We start from the raw sequence: 14,654 nt of genomic DNA, 5'->3' as shown, positions 1-14,654 counted from the left end.
ATTAATAATTTAAAATTAATCAGAATTTGCGATTTTTAGCTTCACGGAATTTTTCAAAATCCATCTTTTGCTTAATTCCTATTTTAAAATAAAAATTATTGTTAGTAAATATTATTTTCATAATACATAATTAGAATTATTTTAATAAATAATACGTCATTAAAATTATTTTATAAATAATTAAATAACAAGAAATTAAACTAACTTCTCCGATGGTCTCTGCAAGCTAACGAAATCACAAACTCAACTTTTATTACGGAATACAGCGTAGTTAGTTACAATGTTACCAACTTTATTATTAAAAGGAATATTTTCGATAGAACTTTCAGAATACACCCTGAATCACCGATCAATCTAGTCTTGATTGATTGGATCACCGACTGATTTTACCTTGACTGATTGGATCATTCTCCGATCTTTCTTCGAACCCAAAAGAGGTGTAAATTCAACCAGGCAACCTCCACGTGATACACTTTGAGTGATGCTAATGCTAGTACTGTATAATTATGTACAAATAAATTTTCTGGGATTATAAAAAAATGTGAGAAATTTCCTAAATTATACATATAAAATTTTACGAAAGTTCTGAAAAGGTCATGAGAAAAGAAATAAATTTCAGTCTTTCTAAAAAGTGTTCCAATTCATATAAAGACTTTAAAAAAAATTTTTCATTAGAGATCTTCTTCAAATTTAATACGCAGTAAGAAAATGAAAAATTCTTTTGTTAATGTAATATGACTAAATAAAAACTTAATGTTATCAGTTACCAAATAAAATAAATTGTGGATAAATAAGTATTAGCGTACTCAAACAGGAGAAATGTAATCATTGAAAGAATAATTAGAACAGTAGAACTTCATCAAAAAGTAAAAAAGTAAGTATCTAAAGCCAAAACTATTGTGTAATAAAACTACTATTCTTTATTTAATAAAGATAATTTGTTGTTTTCAAGGCTTTTTAAATGTTTTACGACAAGTTTTACGATGTCTTTTCTTACTATATTTATAGTCGGCACGTGTAGCTTTGCAATGTGTTTATATAGAGTAAGTAACTTTTTCTTTTTTATAATATATATTTTATATACAGAGTGTTCAAAAAGTTCCGGAACGGCTGAATATCTCGAAAACTAAGTATTTTAGGGAAAAGTGTTTCAGATAAAAGTTGTATGGTTTTACAAGATCTATTTATTTGGTTTTATCAGTTTGACCTTGGATGGCGTCCAGGGTTACATCAAAATTAACTTTTTTAAATAGAACATCCTATTTTTGATTCCAGAATTTAATAACTGGTGTCAAGAGCTTTCCAAAACCCTTGAAAGTTACAGTACACTGTAACTTTCAAGCCTCAAAACTCGGAAAATACTCAACAAAAATAAACTTTCTTGTAAGGTTTTGAAAAACTCTTGACACCAGCTATTAGATTCTGGAATCAAAAATAGTTTCAAGTGTTCCAAATAAAAAAGTTAATGCGATTTGGATCTTGACGCCATCCAAGGTCAAATTGATAAGATGATTAAATAGACCTTTTAAAATCCTACAACTTTTATCTAAAACACTTGTTATATGTAATATAAATGTATTTTTAAACATATTGCATAATCAATATCACATTAAAATTAACAGTTAACAGTCTAATGCAGTATAAGATATGTATACACATAGAATGACCAAAATTATGGAAAATATCTCGAAAACAAGATATTTGAGAATGTTTTACACCAACTTTTCTGGAAGAGGCACAAATAATGTTAAAATCAATTTTCAAAATAATAAGTTTTTTAAAATCATATGAAGATCATTGGTATTTCTTTAAATAAAATATGATTCTTTTACGTAATAATTCTCAGTAATTATTCTACATAAAAAGTAGTAACGTTGAGTTATCAAAAAATCAATAGTTTACGGAATGTTTTTATGCTTTATTCTAGCATATTTTGACATAAAGTGTAAAATATCTATAGTAAACTAATATTTCTTTTGATAACGCTAACTAGAGGCTTTCATGCAGAATAATTACAGGAATCATATACGTACATCATATAAAAAATTCCAATGTCTCATTTTCGAGACATTTGGACGGTCCCACACTTTTTACACACATTGTACATGCGCGCGCGTGTGCATGCGTGCGTGTGTGTGCACATGTTTAACATACGTAATATTTACTTATGTCCTATTAAATTTTCATATTTCATAAAAATTACATAAATAATTCGCTCATTAATGTGTTAATAGTTGATGAACGCAATAAAACGCATGCATGATTTGGATGAACTTTTGATATCAATAGCTTATATTATAGCATATAAGTTTTGTTTATTCAGCATGTCTTTAATCGGGCAATTAGTGATAAACCATTCTGAAGAGTTATTTAACGCTATGTAAGTAGCAATCTAATAGTACAGAATTATTAAATAGCACAAATAAATTTATAAAATCTATAATTAGTACTTTAAAAATGTTATAAGTGATTTTGTAATATATATGAAATAATATTTAATTGTAATTTTTGTTTGTTTTCTTGTTAACAAAATCAGTTTACTATAAAAAGTACATTATTATGAACATATGTATTGCAGTTATGTAAAGAATTATTTACTCATTAACCAAATAAATAATAAATAAATAAAGATTTATAATCTCAGGTATTACTTGTCCATACAATTTTGTGACATTCATTAGTCTGCTACAGATAATGCAACATAATAAAAACATAGACATAAATTCAATTCTTTTCTTGCTAATATGTTACTTCACAATTTTATTATTCCAGCCAATTTGATAAAAATAGTAGTAAAAGTGTAAATTAACACAGGCATGGTAACAAAATTGGAAACATTATAAACAAAAATAGTTTTTAATGCTATTTTATTGCTAATTATTAAATTTTATTGCTATTAGTTGCTCTATTGCCAGTTTGATTGTAATATCCTTATTAGAAAAAATTCATTACCCTAACAAGTCAGCACTAGTATACAACGTAAAAAAAAACTTCGTAAGACGTCCTACATAATTTTTTTTTTTGTAAAATGTCTAGTTAGATATAAAATATATTTCTTGTACACTACTCAAAAAATATAGAGAACACTTTCCAGACACCAAAATCTAGGCTATTTTCAAATGGCTGTAACTCAGCGAGAAATCATCGTAGATAAAAAATAAAAAAAAGCATTTTGATGCTTGAAGTTTTAACTTTAACGTTCCATCAACAAATTTTTAAAGTTTTTTTAACTTTCTTATTTTATGCAGTAAAAAAGCACACCATGTTTTGTTCCTTAAAATTTCGTATCTTTGACATTTTGCAACTCGACAAACGAATTTTTTTCGAACAATTCAAGTAAAGTTTCATAAACTACAACATTTTACCTACAAAATACTTTCTTTAAAATTTTTCTACGATTTTTTTTTTACCGAGATACGCAACTTTGAAGCTAAACTTGCATTTTTTACAAATGATATTCGTACTACGTGAAAAATCATCGTAGACAAAAAATAAAAAAAGCATTTTAAAGCTCAAAGTTTCAGCTTTAACATGCTATTAATGATTTTCAAAAATTTTTTCAATTTTTTAGTGCTATGCTCCAAAAAAGATACACTGTTTTTTCCTTAAAATTACATATCTTCGACAGCCTGTAGCTCAATAAAAAATTTTTTTCTCGACAAATGCAATTCAAGTACCATAAAATATGACTTTTATTCTACAAAATATTTTTTTTTAATTTTCCTACAATTTTTTTTTACCGAGTTACAAGACTGAAAAAACACATTTTGTACAGTACATTTTTCCGAAAAGTAACGTTCACCGCCGACATTAACATAATATTAAACACGCACACACTAACACAGACACCCACACCCACACACACACACACGCGCGCGCGCGCGCGCGCGCAATGTGCATATCCAACCGGCAACCTCTACGTAGTGCACATGGTGTAATGCTAATGTCGGCAGTAGATGTCATTTTTCGGAAAAATGTACTATAAAAAATGTGTTTCTTCAAAGTTTTGTAACTCGGTCCAAAAAAATTAGGAAAATTTAAAAAAAAGCATTTTGTAAAGAAAAAGTCATACTTTATGGTACTTGCATTGCATTTGTCGACAAAAAATTTTTTTATTGAGCTATAAGCTGTCAAAAATATGTCATATTAAAGAAAAATAGTGTATCTTTTTGGGACATAACACTGAGAAATTGAAAAAATTTTTGAAAACCATTGATAGCATGTTAAAGCTGAAACTGCAAGCTTTAAAATGCTTTTTTCATTTCTTGTCAATAATTTTTTATGGAGTTCGAATATCATTTGTAAAAAATACAGGTTAGCTTCAAAGTTGCGTAACTCGGTCAAAAAAATCATCAGAGAAATTAAAAAAAAGCATTTTATAGACAAAATGTTGTAGTTTATGAAGCTTTACTTGAATTGTGCAAAAAAAATTCGTTTGTCGAGCTGCAAAGTGTCAAAAATACAAAATTTTAAGGAACAAAACAAGGTGTGCTTTTTTACTGCATAAGACAAGGAAGTTAAAAGAACTTCAAAAATCTGTTGATAGAGCGTTAAAGTTGTAACTTCAAGCTTCAAAATGCTTTTTTATTTTTTATCTACAATGATTTTTCGCCGAGTTACAGCCATTTAAAAATAGCCTCATTTTTGGTGCCTGCCAAGTGTTTCCCCCCCCCTTTTTTTTAAGTAGTGTATATAATTTTTTACCAAATTAATAAAAAAATTTTTTAGATACATGTCACTATGGAATGAAGCATGTGTAACAATACAGAAATCATTATTATTTATAATGCAAATCTACTCAAAAAGCGAAATAATAAATTTTGGCGGTATAATTGCTGTAACAATGGAAACCTTCACCTCGGTAAGATAACTTGAATAAGAAAAAAAATGCTATGACCATATCTACTTATCATTATCGAGTACGTTGAATTACTTGTTTTAGGTCACAAATATGGCAGTATCCTTCATGACGGTAATTTTTTCAATACAGTAGTATCATAATCTAGTGCAGAAAAAATAACTGTTTGTAGCAATAAACATATGATAAAATTATATATAAAATAGAAAGCAAGATATAGTTTGATTAAATAAAATAATATTCTCCGTTATTTATTTAACAATAAATAATAAATGAAAGTTCTTAATACTAGTATATCACATTGTTCTTGAATAATATATGTACAATAAACTAAATCCTTTAACTACGTCATTCATGGCTGAGGTAACTGCAATTAATAAGGAAATGGATATTGTGGTTGATTCGTGGCACAGGATGACCTGTACTGTTTCGAAAAGTTCGTTAGATACCTTGTCGGCTTGTAAAAAGGATAGTTTTAACTTATATATCAAATTTTTAAGTCCAGCGGTTAAAGATTTTCATAAAAAAATTATAGAATCTATTCAAATAGAGAGATATTCGACCGATAATGTGACAACACAAATTAAACAAGAATGCCTCCAACGGTCGTAGATAGATCTTTGTGCTTATATTTATTCGTATGACTTTATTTACTGCTTCAAATTCATCAAACCGTGCGGCGAATTACTTTTTTAATCATAACACAGCTCTAAGTTGAATAAGAATTAGTAACATCAGGTTTATTAAATTGAAATCAATTTAATAAGTAATGCTAACTAGCATCTAAATATTAGAACCTTTTCCCTCTGATGAATTTGAAGAAGTATATAAGATGACACGAATAAATATAAATACTAACATCTAACTACGGCCGTTGAAAGTGTTCTTGTTTAATTAAAATTATTTCATTCAAAAAGTAGTAAACTCAAAGTTCGATTTACTTGGTGCTCTATGAATATTATTGGAAATAAAAAAGTGGATGCGTTGGCAAAGAAATAAGGTTCGATGATTTTAATTAATAACAAGGACTGTGATTAATAACAAACTATCATTCAAAATAATGTACTGTACTGAATATAAAAGAAATAAAAATTATATTTAATTATATTTAATTTCTGAAGAAGTAATGGATAATGAAGTGACTGCTGAATTACCACTGTTAGAGACGTAATGTATTTCACTGATTTTATCGTTAAGTAATTATTTCGTATTAAACTGGTTATAAATTCAAGGATGGCTTTAATCGAGTATAAATGGTTGAACGCTGCATATCTTAAATGGAAATTATATTTATGGAATTACAACAAGAAATGGGTACACACGTGCAGAATGACGTCATACGTAATCGCTTTACACGAGGCAGATTGTGCAATTAGACTTGTACGCAATACGCGGAACCTACGTAAGCCATGGCGCACGCATTTTTCTCACGCCGGACGACGTTCGAGCGGAGTTGCAAACGCACTTCGAATAAACGTCCATCGGACATCCATTGGACGCTCTGATGTTTATAAACGCACGTCCAATGAACGTTCACGTGCAATCTGGGTATATTTCCTTGTAAACTTTAATATTGTTATGTATTTGGTTTTCTGTGTTATGCTTTGTAATATAAGTTTCTTTGAATCTATAGCCGAGATTGGTTCTTGAGAGGCTCATTTATGTTCCTAAATCCTTGGAGGATAAGATTGAACGAGCCAGGATATACAAATTTGTTAAAAGAAGATTACGGTTGGGATTATTGGCCAAAGTTCTGATTATTTCGCATCATCAAATGTGGTGTGGTACTGTGGCTTTTATAAAGCCAGAAATCCAGAGGCCAAGAAAAAAAATAAGAAGAAGGCTAACTGCTTTTCGAGGCCGAGCCTGGACCGGGCACATAAAAAAAAAGAGACAGTGGTACATCTCTCTCTTTGTCTAGCTGATTAATGATTAATTGAAAGTATCTTCCCGGCTTTTTCTAATCTCTTTCTATCTTTCAGTAGAAAGAGACGGAAATGTACTTCTTTACCCTCTCTCTTGTCCCGCATCTGTCTCTTTTCTTCCTATTAGACTTAGCCTTCCAGTATAGATTACAGTTCACTAAGTCGTATCCATGATGCATCATGGCCATAAGCATGAGTATATATATATGACCGTATCGTGTGCAGCGGGTATTCGTGTTGTTGCATCTTGCCAATGTGGCAAAGGCTTCCTATAACTTGGACAGTCAACTTAATAATTGATACCTCGGTTCACGGGCCAAAGCGACACCATTATCTGCTAGATCCGTTCGTTTCGCGTCGATTGAGCCTATTCATCAATTTCGAAGGTAAGACTCCTAAAGCGAATAATTAATTACCGTAATTTATATTAACTAAATCGTACATATGTAGTTTGCACAGCTGCAAACGTGCTACGTATGTAAGTATGACATATGTTTCTCTGTTTATTTCGTTATATGTAAGAACACATGTTTATATTTTAAACTAGTGTCCTGCACAGATATTTTAAAATTATGTTTACATTGATTATCTATATACTGCTTATCAAGATTTTGTTTATACAAGTTTTTTTCGTGTGGACAATACAAGGACTGTAAATTATTATAAATGATTATAAATTCAACAAGATACAAAAAAAAACAATTAAACTATAATTGTCAATATCTGATTTTAATATTAGTAAAATAAAAGTAGATAACATTAAGAATTAAAAAACAATAAAATTTTCATTATTTCTGATAAAACATAGTTTACACTATACATATAGTATACACGCAAAGTAAAAATTATTAATATTTTACGTATAAATAACTAAACCTGATCTTAATACGTGCGCTTTGAAATTTTTTGAAGTTGTACGGCAAATCGTTTAAAAAAGAAAATGAAGAGGAAGAAGTGTACGGTTTTCTTTTATACATATTGGCCTAAATTTACAACTAATAAATATCTGAAAAGAATCTTTAAATGACACGTTTCTTTATTATCTATTGTTTATCAAGAGTTTATGTTTACATGAATCTTTTTCATATAGACAATGTAAGAAGTGTAAATTATCCTTCGCTTGACACGAATAACTTAATGATTCTTTTTTAAATGGTTTTTAAATGGTTAAAAGAATTGTTCGATTTTTTAATGAAAAATTATAGCAATGTAAACTTTTCAAAGTTAAAACAATTAAAAGTTAATGGATACTTAAATTATTACGAAGTAAAAAATAACATTACATAGAAAGAACCTATGCAAAGTATAGTTTGAAAAGATGAATTTTTTCGGACACGCGCGCGCGCGCGCGCACACACACACACACACACACACACACACAAACACACACTTTTGCTTTTTTTTAGAAAAGGTTTTTGTACAATACACAAATTATTATAATATTAGAATTCATTTAAATAAAAAATATTATAAATCTAATAGTTAACATGTTTTAATGTTGTAACAAATAATATAACACATAAAATAATGTAATGTAATTACGTAATTGTAATGAAAATTATAATTAGAAAAGTAAATTAAAGTAATTTTATTGAACTTTTTTTAATGTTTTTATATTTGATGTTAAAATATGCTAGAATAAAAATTAAAATATTTATTATCTTGTAAATTATTGATTTTTTGATAATTCTATTTTAGTACGTAGAATAATATCAAAAGAATTACATGTATAAAACAATGATACAATTTCAGTTTTAACAACAACAATAATCTTTGTCCCTAGCATTATGATGAAACGATAAAAGTATTATCAGTATTTATAACGTTAAAACAAAAACTACTAATTAAAAATAGAAACCTATGTCTATATCTTTATCTTTTTGCTAATATATATTTCATTCATTGTACTTTTGTTTATGTTTTTATTCTATGTCCAACACGTTGTTTCATTCTATATTATATCTATTTACTCTAGATTATAACGAAAATGACTCATTCTAATCTAATGGAATGGATGATGAAGGAGAAAATACAGCTTCTAGCAATATGGCCAAGTATTGTTGAAGACCTCACGGATTCAAGGATAGACAATGATATCCTTAACAGACACATGACAAAAGTAAGTAATAAGAGTTGGGAGTTACGCAATTATTAATATTTATTGCATAATAATATATTATTATTTCGTAGTTACACGGAGGAAAATAATTAGATAGCATAGGAGATCTTGTGTCGCTGTAGCAAAATCTATTAGTGATGTAAACAGTAAAGGAATCAATTATGGGCATTCGTTGATATTTTGATTAGAAAATTTCTTAAAACTACTTTTATTTAAATTACTTTCATTCTTCGTAGATCCATCAATGAATGGAATCTGAATTACATTCAACAATGGCCCAGCTATTTAATCTGTTTGCATTACACTTTGAATATTATATATTTTAATTATAAATATATATAAAATAATTAGCTGTCAATGTGATAAACATACACTATTTTATTTCGTTTGATAGTCCAGACATAATTGATAACACAAATGACAACACTATTATGTTTGATAATAGTATTAAGCCGGTTTATCAATTTGTTAAGTTTTCATAATGGTTCATTTGACAAATCATCTCAATGGTTCCTCAATTGTTCTGATAAATCTAGAGATGCGCTACTAAATTTAATAAAAAATTGACTGACAATGAGCCAAATGTATACAAAAACATCAAAATATACAATGTCAACATTATACAATTCATTCGCAAATAAAATATCGTATACATTTTATTGTATTAAATGTTACATTTTACTGTTAAACCCCGTGTAGCTTTGTCCGGATAAAATGGTGATTACTAGGTACACGAGCACACTCAACGTAATAGAATATAGAAAATATGTACAGTAAAATTCACATAAAGCACGATAAACTTTATTGAGCAAATCATAGTGATTTACATGAATATTAAGATTTCTCAGTACTCTAACAGATTACCGTTAAAAATAATTCGCAAATAAAAACTAATTTACTTTTATGCAGATAGAAGAATATAAAATACCATTCTCAAGACAATTTTATATGTAAATTATACAATATGATTACTGCACAAAAGCAAAGATCTGAATTGCAAATACAAAGTCTCTGTGATAAAATTCACACAAGAAATAATAAATATGACTTTCGTATTAGTTTACGTAGGTAACAAAATTCAGTCATAATTTAATAAAATATTGTTTAATTTTATTAAACAAATGACTTTGGTACAGAAACGATATTATTCATAGAATGTGTGTATCGTGTAAATAATTATTAGTTTGTATAAAATTATTCTCGTATTCGTAGAATTAAACATTATAAGTATTGACAGTTATTATACAATACAATACGTTCTTTAGAATTTTGTTGACATAAGGACTATCTACAATAAAATTACATTCATTTCGATAAATGTTTCTTGAATAAGAAAACTGCATCACAATGAAAGTAAGAAAGCCTTCTTCGGTCGTAGCTAGGTCTTAGTGCTTCTATTTATTTATGTGATTTTATATACTTCTCCGAATTCAACCAGAATGTGCGCCAAATTAATTTTCGGTCATAACACAGCATGTCGAATAAGAATTAGTAATATCACTATTTATATTAAATTAATTAATTTAATATAATACTCGATGCTGATTTGTATCTATATACCTATTCCCCCCTGAAAAAACTGTAAGAAATTTATTGTGAAAAATAACACCCCACCCAAGGTTCGAACCTGGCACCTCCGGAATCTCCGGTCCCGGTTGAATTCGGAGAAGTATATAAAATCACATAAATAAATATAAGCACTAAGACCTAGCTACGACCGAAGAAGGCTTTCTTACTATCATTGTGTTGTTACACTATCGCTCCAATAACATATTTGTAATTTAAAAATGCATCAATTACACCATATAGATTACGATACAATTTTTTAAAAATACTTATAATATTTAACTATTATTTATCGATCTTTTTAAACAGGAAACGCTATTGTTTTTTAAAGTTACTTTTATTAAAAAATTTCTTCTTCTTTACGTGTGAGTGTTTTATCTTCCCTGTTGGGGTACACGAGTAAAAGTGAAACATTATTCAATCTTCGGCATAAACAGCATTTTTTTTAAATTATATTATTGATATCTCCATATTTTCTCTCAACCCATATTAAAGGAACATGAATAAATACATAAAGTCATAAGGTGGATTATATTAAAAATAAATCACAAAAAACTTTTTTAGATTTTAATTATTCCCGCAAAGTCTCTTAGTAACAGTGATAAGTACATGTGATAAAAATTGCATCTTACTGCGACACTGCTGTGATATAAACTTGATATCACACAGAAAGGTAATAGTAATATTATACAATAGTTATGTTCTGATGACTCACAGTAGCCTCGCAGTGACATCGTAATTTACACGTGACTCTGTGAGCTAATTGTAATATCACTATAATGTTTTTTGCTATAAGAGTACACATTCTATTAAACATTTCTATTACAGGTATTAGAATATAATGTTCCGGGAGGAAAACAATTTAGAGCATTAATGTTAATATATGCTTATCAGTTATTAGCAAACAAACAACTTACAAAAGAAAATATTCATCTAGCACGGATTGTAGCATGGTGTTTGGAACTGGTGTGTAATTTAGTGAAACGTATGTACGTTCTTATCTGATACGATTTTAAACAGTCTTTAAAAACACAGATGCAAGCTGCTGCTCTCATGGTTGACGATATTCAAGACAAATCAGTACTTCGTCGAGGTCAACCATGTTGGTACCGAAGCGATAATGTAGGGTTGTCAGTAATAACAGATGCTCTAAACTTAGAAAATTCTGTATATTATCTACTTCAAAAGTACTTCAAAGGGAAAGACTGCTATGTTAATCTACTAGAAACATTCCATGATGTGAGCGAGAATATCTCTTTTCCGATTTGCATAGGTTATAATAATTATTCTTTTCCTTTGACCAAGCAGTTATGTATGAAAATATTTCAACAGATGGCACTAAAAACAATAGATGGCCAAATATTAGACCTACAGCTGTCTAAAAATTTTAGAAAGAAGCTAAATTTGAACTTATTCACATTGGATCAATACAGGTGTATTGTCAAGAACAAAACGTCGTATTATTCATTTGTTTGTCCACTATTCTTAGCAATGCATTTAGTAAGAAAAATTTTAATTTTTCCCAATCAAAAATAGCTTTTCGAAAAAACATCAAAAATAAGTCAAAAATTTTCGAAATTTTTGTTATTTGATGTAGGCTGGAATAAAAGACCCAGAAAAGTTTAAGCAAGCAGAAACGATTTTATTGGAAATTGGACATTTATTCCAAGTCCAAGATGACTTTTTGGATTTCTTTGGAGATTCAGAAGCCACTGGCAAAGACAGCACTGATATACAACAAGGAAAATGTACGTGGTTTGTTGTAATGGCTCTTCAACGCGCCACTCCAAAACAGCGTGAAATTTTAGAAGTGAGTACTATTGATTTGATGCATTATTTCATCACGATTGTTATATAAATCCTTTTTTTTTCTACGCAGGAATGTTACGGATTTTCGGATCCGGAAAAAGTCAAACGCGTGAAACGACTTTTTACCGATTTGGATTTGCAAAAAATTTACACGTCATACAAAGAACAAGCATATAATCTATTAAATCAGTGCTCGGAGTTAGTTGCTCATTTCGAGCCGATTCTTGAAGCGACGCCCACTGTCCCCCCACTGCCGCTCGCCACTCGACTGTCGAGTCGGCGATCACGCGGCAGGCGCTCTGCATCAGGAGCGTCTCTGAGTAAAAAATACGCTAGTAGCGTACCATTCGAAAAATTTGTTGTAAAAACTTATCTTTATTCTAATTATCGTATATTATTATCATTTATATTTTTACAAAAAATATATATGTAAATAATAGAAATTTTTATTTATAAAAATTATGTAAAAAGGAAAATTTTTTATGACAAATTACTCAAATAGTACGCTACCAGCGTATTTTTCACTCAGAGACGCTCCTGATGCAGAGCGCCAGCCGCGTGATCGTCGGCTCGAACGTCAAGCGGCAAACGGTAGTGGGGGAATAGTGGGCCACTCTTCAGGAATCGGCTCGAAATGAGCAACTAACTCCGAGCACTGTATTAAATGAACGTATACAGCAGATATCATGTGGGCTTCCGCATAGTTTTTTCTTGGATTTATTAAATGTAATTTACCGCAGATCATAAAATAATCGTGTTTATTGAAACAAGGGAAAAATATGTTAATATTTTATGAACTTATATTTTATATATTAAATATAGATACTTGCGCACATTAACCTTTAACTGGAATTTTCTTTAAATCTTTGAAAATAAATTAATTTCAAATTTTTTAAATCAATATCCATCAAAATTACACAAGATGTAAACTTTGATGTAAAAGATTATGTTAATCTTCTTAATTGTCTGTACGCCTCTTAATTTTCTTAAATATATATACATCCCGTGCAAAGCGTTCTTGTTTTCTGTATCTACACAATGCAGAGTAATAACCACATTTTTTCGCTCGACACGCCTCACACGGGAAAGTCAAAATATTGTGTAATCTCCAATTTTCAATAAAATTATCCTTACATTGAGAAATTTTAAGTATAAAGAAGGGGTGGTGCAACTTTGCACAAGGGCAGTTATACAAATATTTCCACATATATCAAATCAATTCATTCCTTAAAAGTCAATGGCTGCGGCGCCAAAATGCGAATAATATAGTATTTTAAATAATTTTAGGTATTTGTAGCAACCCTACAAGATTTTTGCAATCTTGCTACTTGCTATGCAATACTGTAAGCGAGACTGTAAGCTTTATGCAACAGCTTTATGTAATAGCAAATGTTTCTGTGCGGTATGAGTGAGGTGTAAGTAAAGTACAATCAAAAGTATATGTATAATAACAAATATACATATTTATAACAATAAAGATGAAATTCAAAATCAATCAACAACATTAGAGCAAAAAATAAAACAAGCTGTGCTTGGTATAAATGCAAATTTATCAATTCTAATTACATAACTGACGTAACGACATACGAAACAGTCGTATCCAGAACGACGTTTCGTATGTCATCAAGTCAGTGTTATTTTGTTATAATTAGTTAAAAGATTTCTTGGATGAGATGGTACGTGTGGCCACTGAAAATGAGAGAGTCCATTTACTTTGACTTAAAAAATTATGTAAAACGTTTGGCAAATCTAGTTCAAAAACCAGTGATGGATTTCAAGAGATATAGGCTTTTCATCTCTCCATTCAACATATCCAACTTTGCACTGAAGATGACTTTACATTAAATAGAAACGTTTGCTATTATTTTATGTAATAATTAGGATTAAATTGCGACTTGTGTTATGTAATTACAATTGATAAATTCACATTGATACCCAGTGCGATTTGTCTTATTTTTTTGCTCTAATCTAGTTCCTGTTTAAAGTACATATATTCAGTTTTTAAACTGTAATGCGCAATTTATACGTTTCAGTTCTTTCTCGAGTAATCTTCTGTGAAGCCACCATGACGAATTAAAACAAATTTTTTGAGTTTCGTATGGAAATCGTTACACGTGCCATGAAAATAAATGCGTTTACGTTGATTGATAAGCTAAGTAAGATGGAAAATTTTCGAATGCAAAAAATACCTCTTATCCATGTATCATGGCAATGGGAATAAAGAACTCGTAAAACTCATCACGAGAAGAATCAAAAGCCTGACTGGATTATCCATTAGGCGGACTAGATGATTGATTGCCTAGAAACCTATAATCCAGAGGACTTTCACTGCTGCTTTTTAAATTAATTTAAAACTATTACAAATTAAATTTATTCT

At 29.3% G+C, this 14,654-nt stretch overlaps 3 protein-coding genes across 3 annotated transcripts; all 3 read left to right on the top strand.

Moving 5' to 3' along the window:
• The first annotated feature begins 828 nt into the window (after positions 1-828).
• LOC120358381 lies at positions 829-5,152 on the top strand. Its single transcript, XM_039452487.1, has 5 exons — positions 829-874; positions 953-1,043; positions 2,235-2,380; positions 4,729-4,861; positions 4,943-5,152. Exons 2-5 carry the CDS (start codon positions 984-986, stop codon positions 4,991-4,993), a joined length of 390 nt encoding a protein of 129 aa, XP_039308421.1. The 5' UTR covers positions 829-874; positions 953-983; the 3' UTR covers positions 4,994-5,152.
• A 327-nt stretch (positions 5,153-5,479) lies between these two features.
• LOC120358380 lies at positions 5,480-7,244 on the top strand. Its single transcript, XM_039452486.1, has 2 exons — positions 5,480-6,406; positions 6,492-7,244. The coding sequence occupies exons 1-2, from the start codon at positions 6,092-6,094 to the stop codon at positions 6,777-6,779; spliced, it is 603 nt and encodes a 200-aa protein (XP_039308420.1). The 5' UTR covers positions 5,480-6,091; the 3' UTR covers positions 6,780-7,244.
• Positions 7,245-8,765: 1,521 nt separating this feature from the next.
• Positions 8,766-12,915, top strand: LOC105199662 (farnesyl pyrophosphate synthase-like). The gene is made up of 6 exons (XM_039452797.1): positions 8,766-8,902; positions 11,297-11,707; positions 11,801-11,968; positions 12,066-12,278; positions 12,348-12,610; positions 12,780-12,915. The coding sequence occupies exons 2-6, from the start codon at positions 11,504-11,506 to the stop codon at positions 12,913-12,915; spliced, it is 984 nt and encodes a 327-aa protein (XP_039308731.1). The 5' UTR covers positions 8,766-8,902; positions 11,297-11,503.
• Positions 12,916-14,654: the final 1,739 nt, after the last annotated feature.

The sequence above is a fragment of the Solenopsis invicta genome, chromosome 8 (assembly GCF_016802725.1).
Source record: "Solenopsis invicta isolate M01_SB chromosome 8, UNIL_Sinv_3.0, whole genome shotgun sequence".
In the NCBI taxonomy this organism is placed as follows: domain Eukaryota; kingdom Metazoa; phylum Arthropoda; class Insecta; order Hymenoptera; family Formicidae; genus Solenopsis; species Solenopsis invicta.
Note: the sequence above shows the minus strand (reverse complement) of the source record. Positions and strands in the feature narration are given on the sequence as shown.

Excerpts from the sequence above, each read along its gene's own strand:
- LOC120358381 (XM_039452487.1), top strand. The coding sequence starts at position 984 with ATGTCTTTTCTTACTATATTTATAGTCGGCACGTGTAGCTTTGCAATG. Across the intron at positions 1,044-2,234 it reads TTGCAATGTGTTTATATAGA|TTGATGAACGCAATAAAACG; the intron begins GTAAGTAACTTT and ends ATGTGTTAATAG. Across the intron at positions 2,381-4,728 it reads GAAGAGTTATTTAACGCTAT|ATACATGTCACTATGGAATG; the intron begins GTAAGTAGCAAT and ends AAAATTTTTTAG.
- LOC120358380 (XM_039452486.1), top strand. The coding sequence starts at position 6,092 with ATGGCTTTAATCGAGTATAAATGGTTGAACGCTGCATATCTTAAATGG. Across the intron at positions 6,407-6,491 it reads AACGTTCACGTGCAATCTGG|CCGAGATTGGTTCTTGAGAG; the intron begins GTATATTTCCTT and ends TTGAATCTATAG.
- LOC105199662 (XM_039452797.1), top strand. The coding sequence starts at position 11,504 with ATGCAAGCTGCTGCTCTCATGGTTGACGATATTCAAGACAAATCAGTA. Across the intron at positions 11,708-11,800 it reads TACTAGAAACATTCCATGAT|ATGGCACTAAAAACAATAGA; the intron begins GTGAGCGAGAAT and ends ATATTTCAACAG. Across the intron at positions 11,969-12,065 it reads TATTCTTAGCAATGCATTTA|GCTGGAATAAAAGACCCAGA; the intron begins GTAAGAAAAATT and ends TATTTGATGTAG.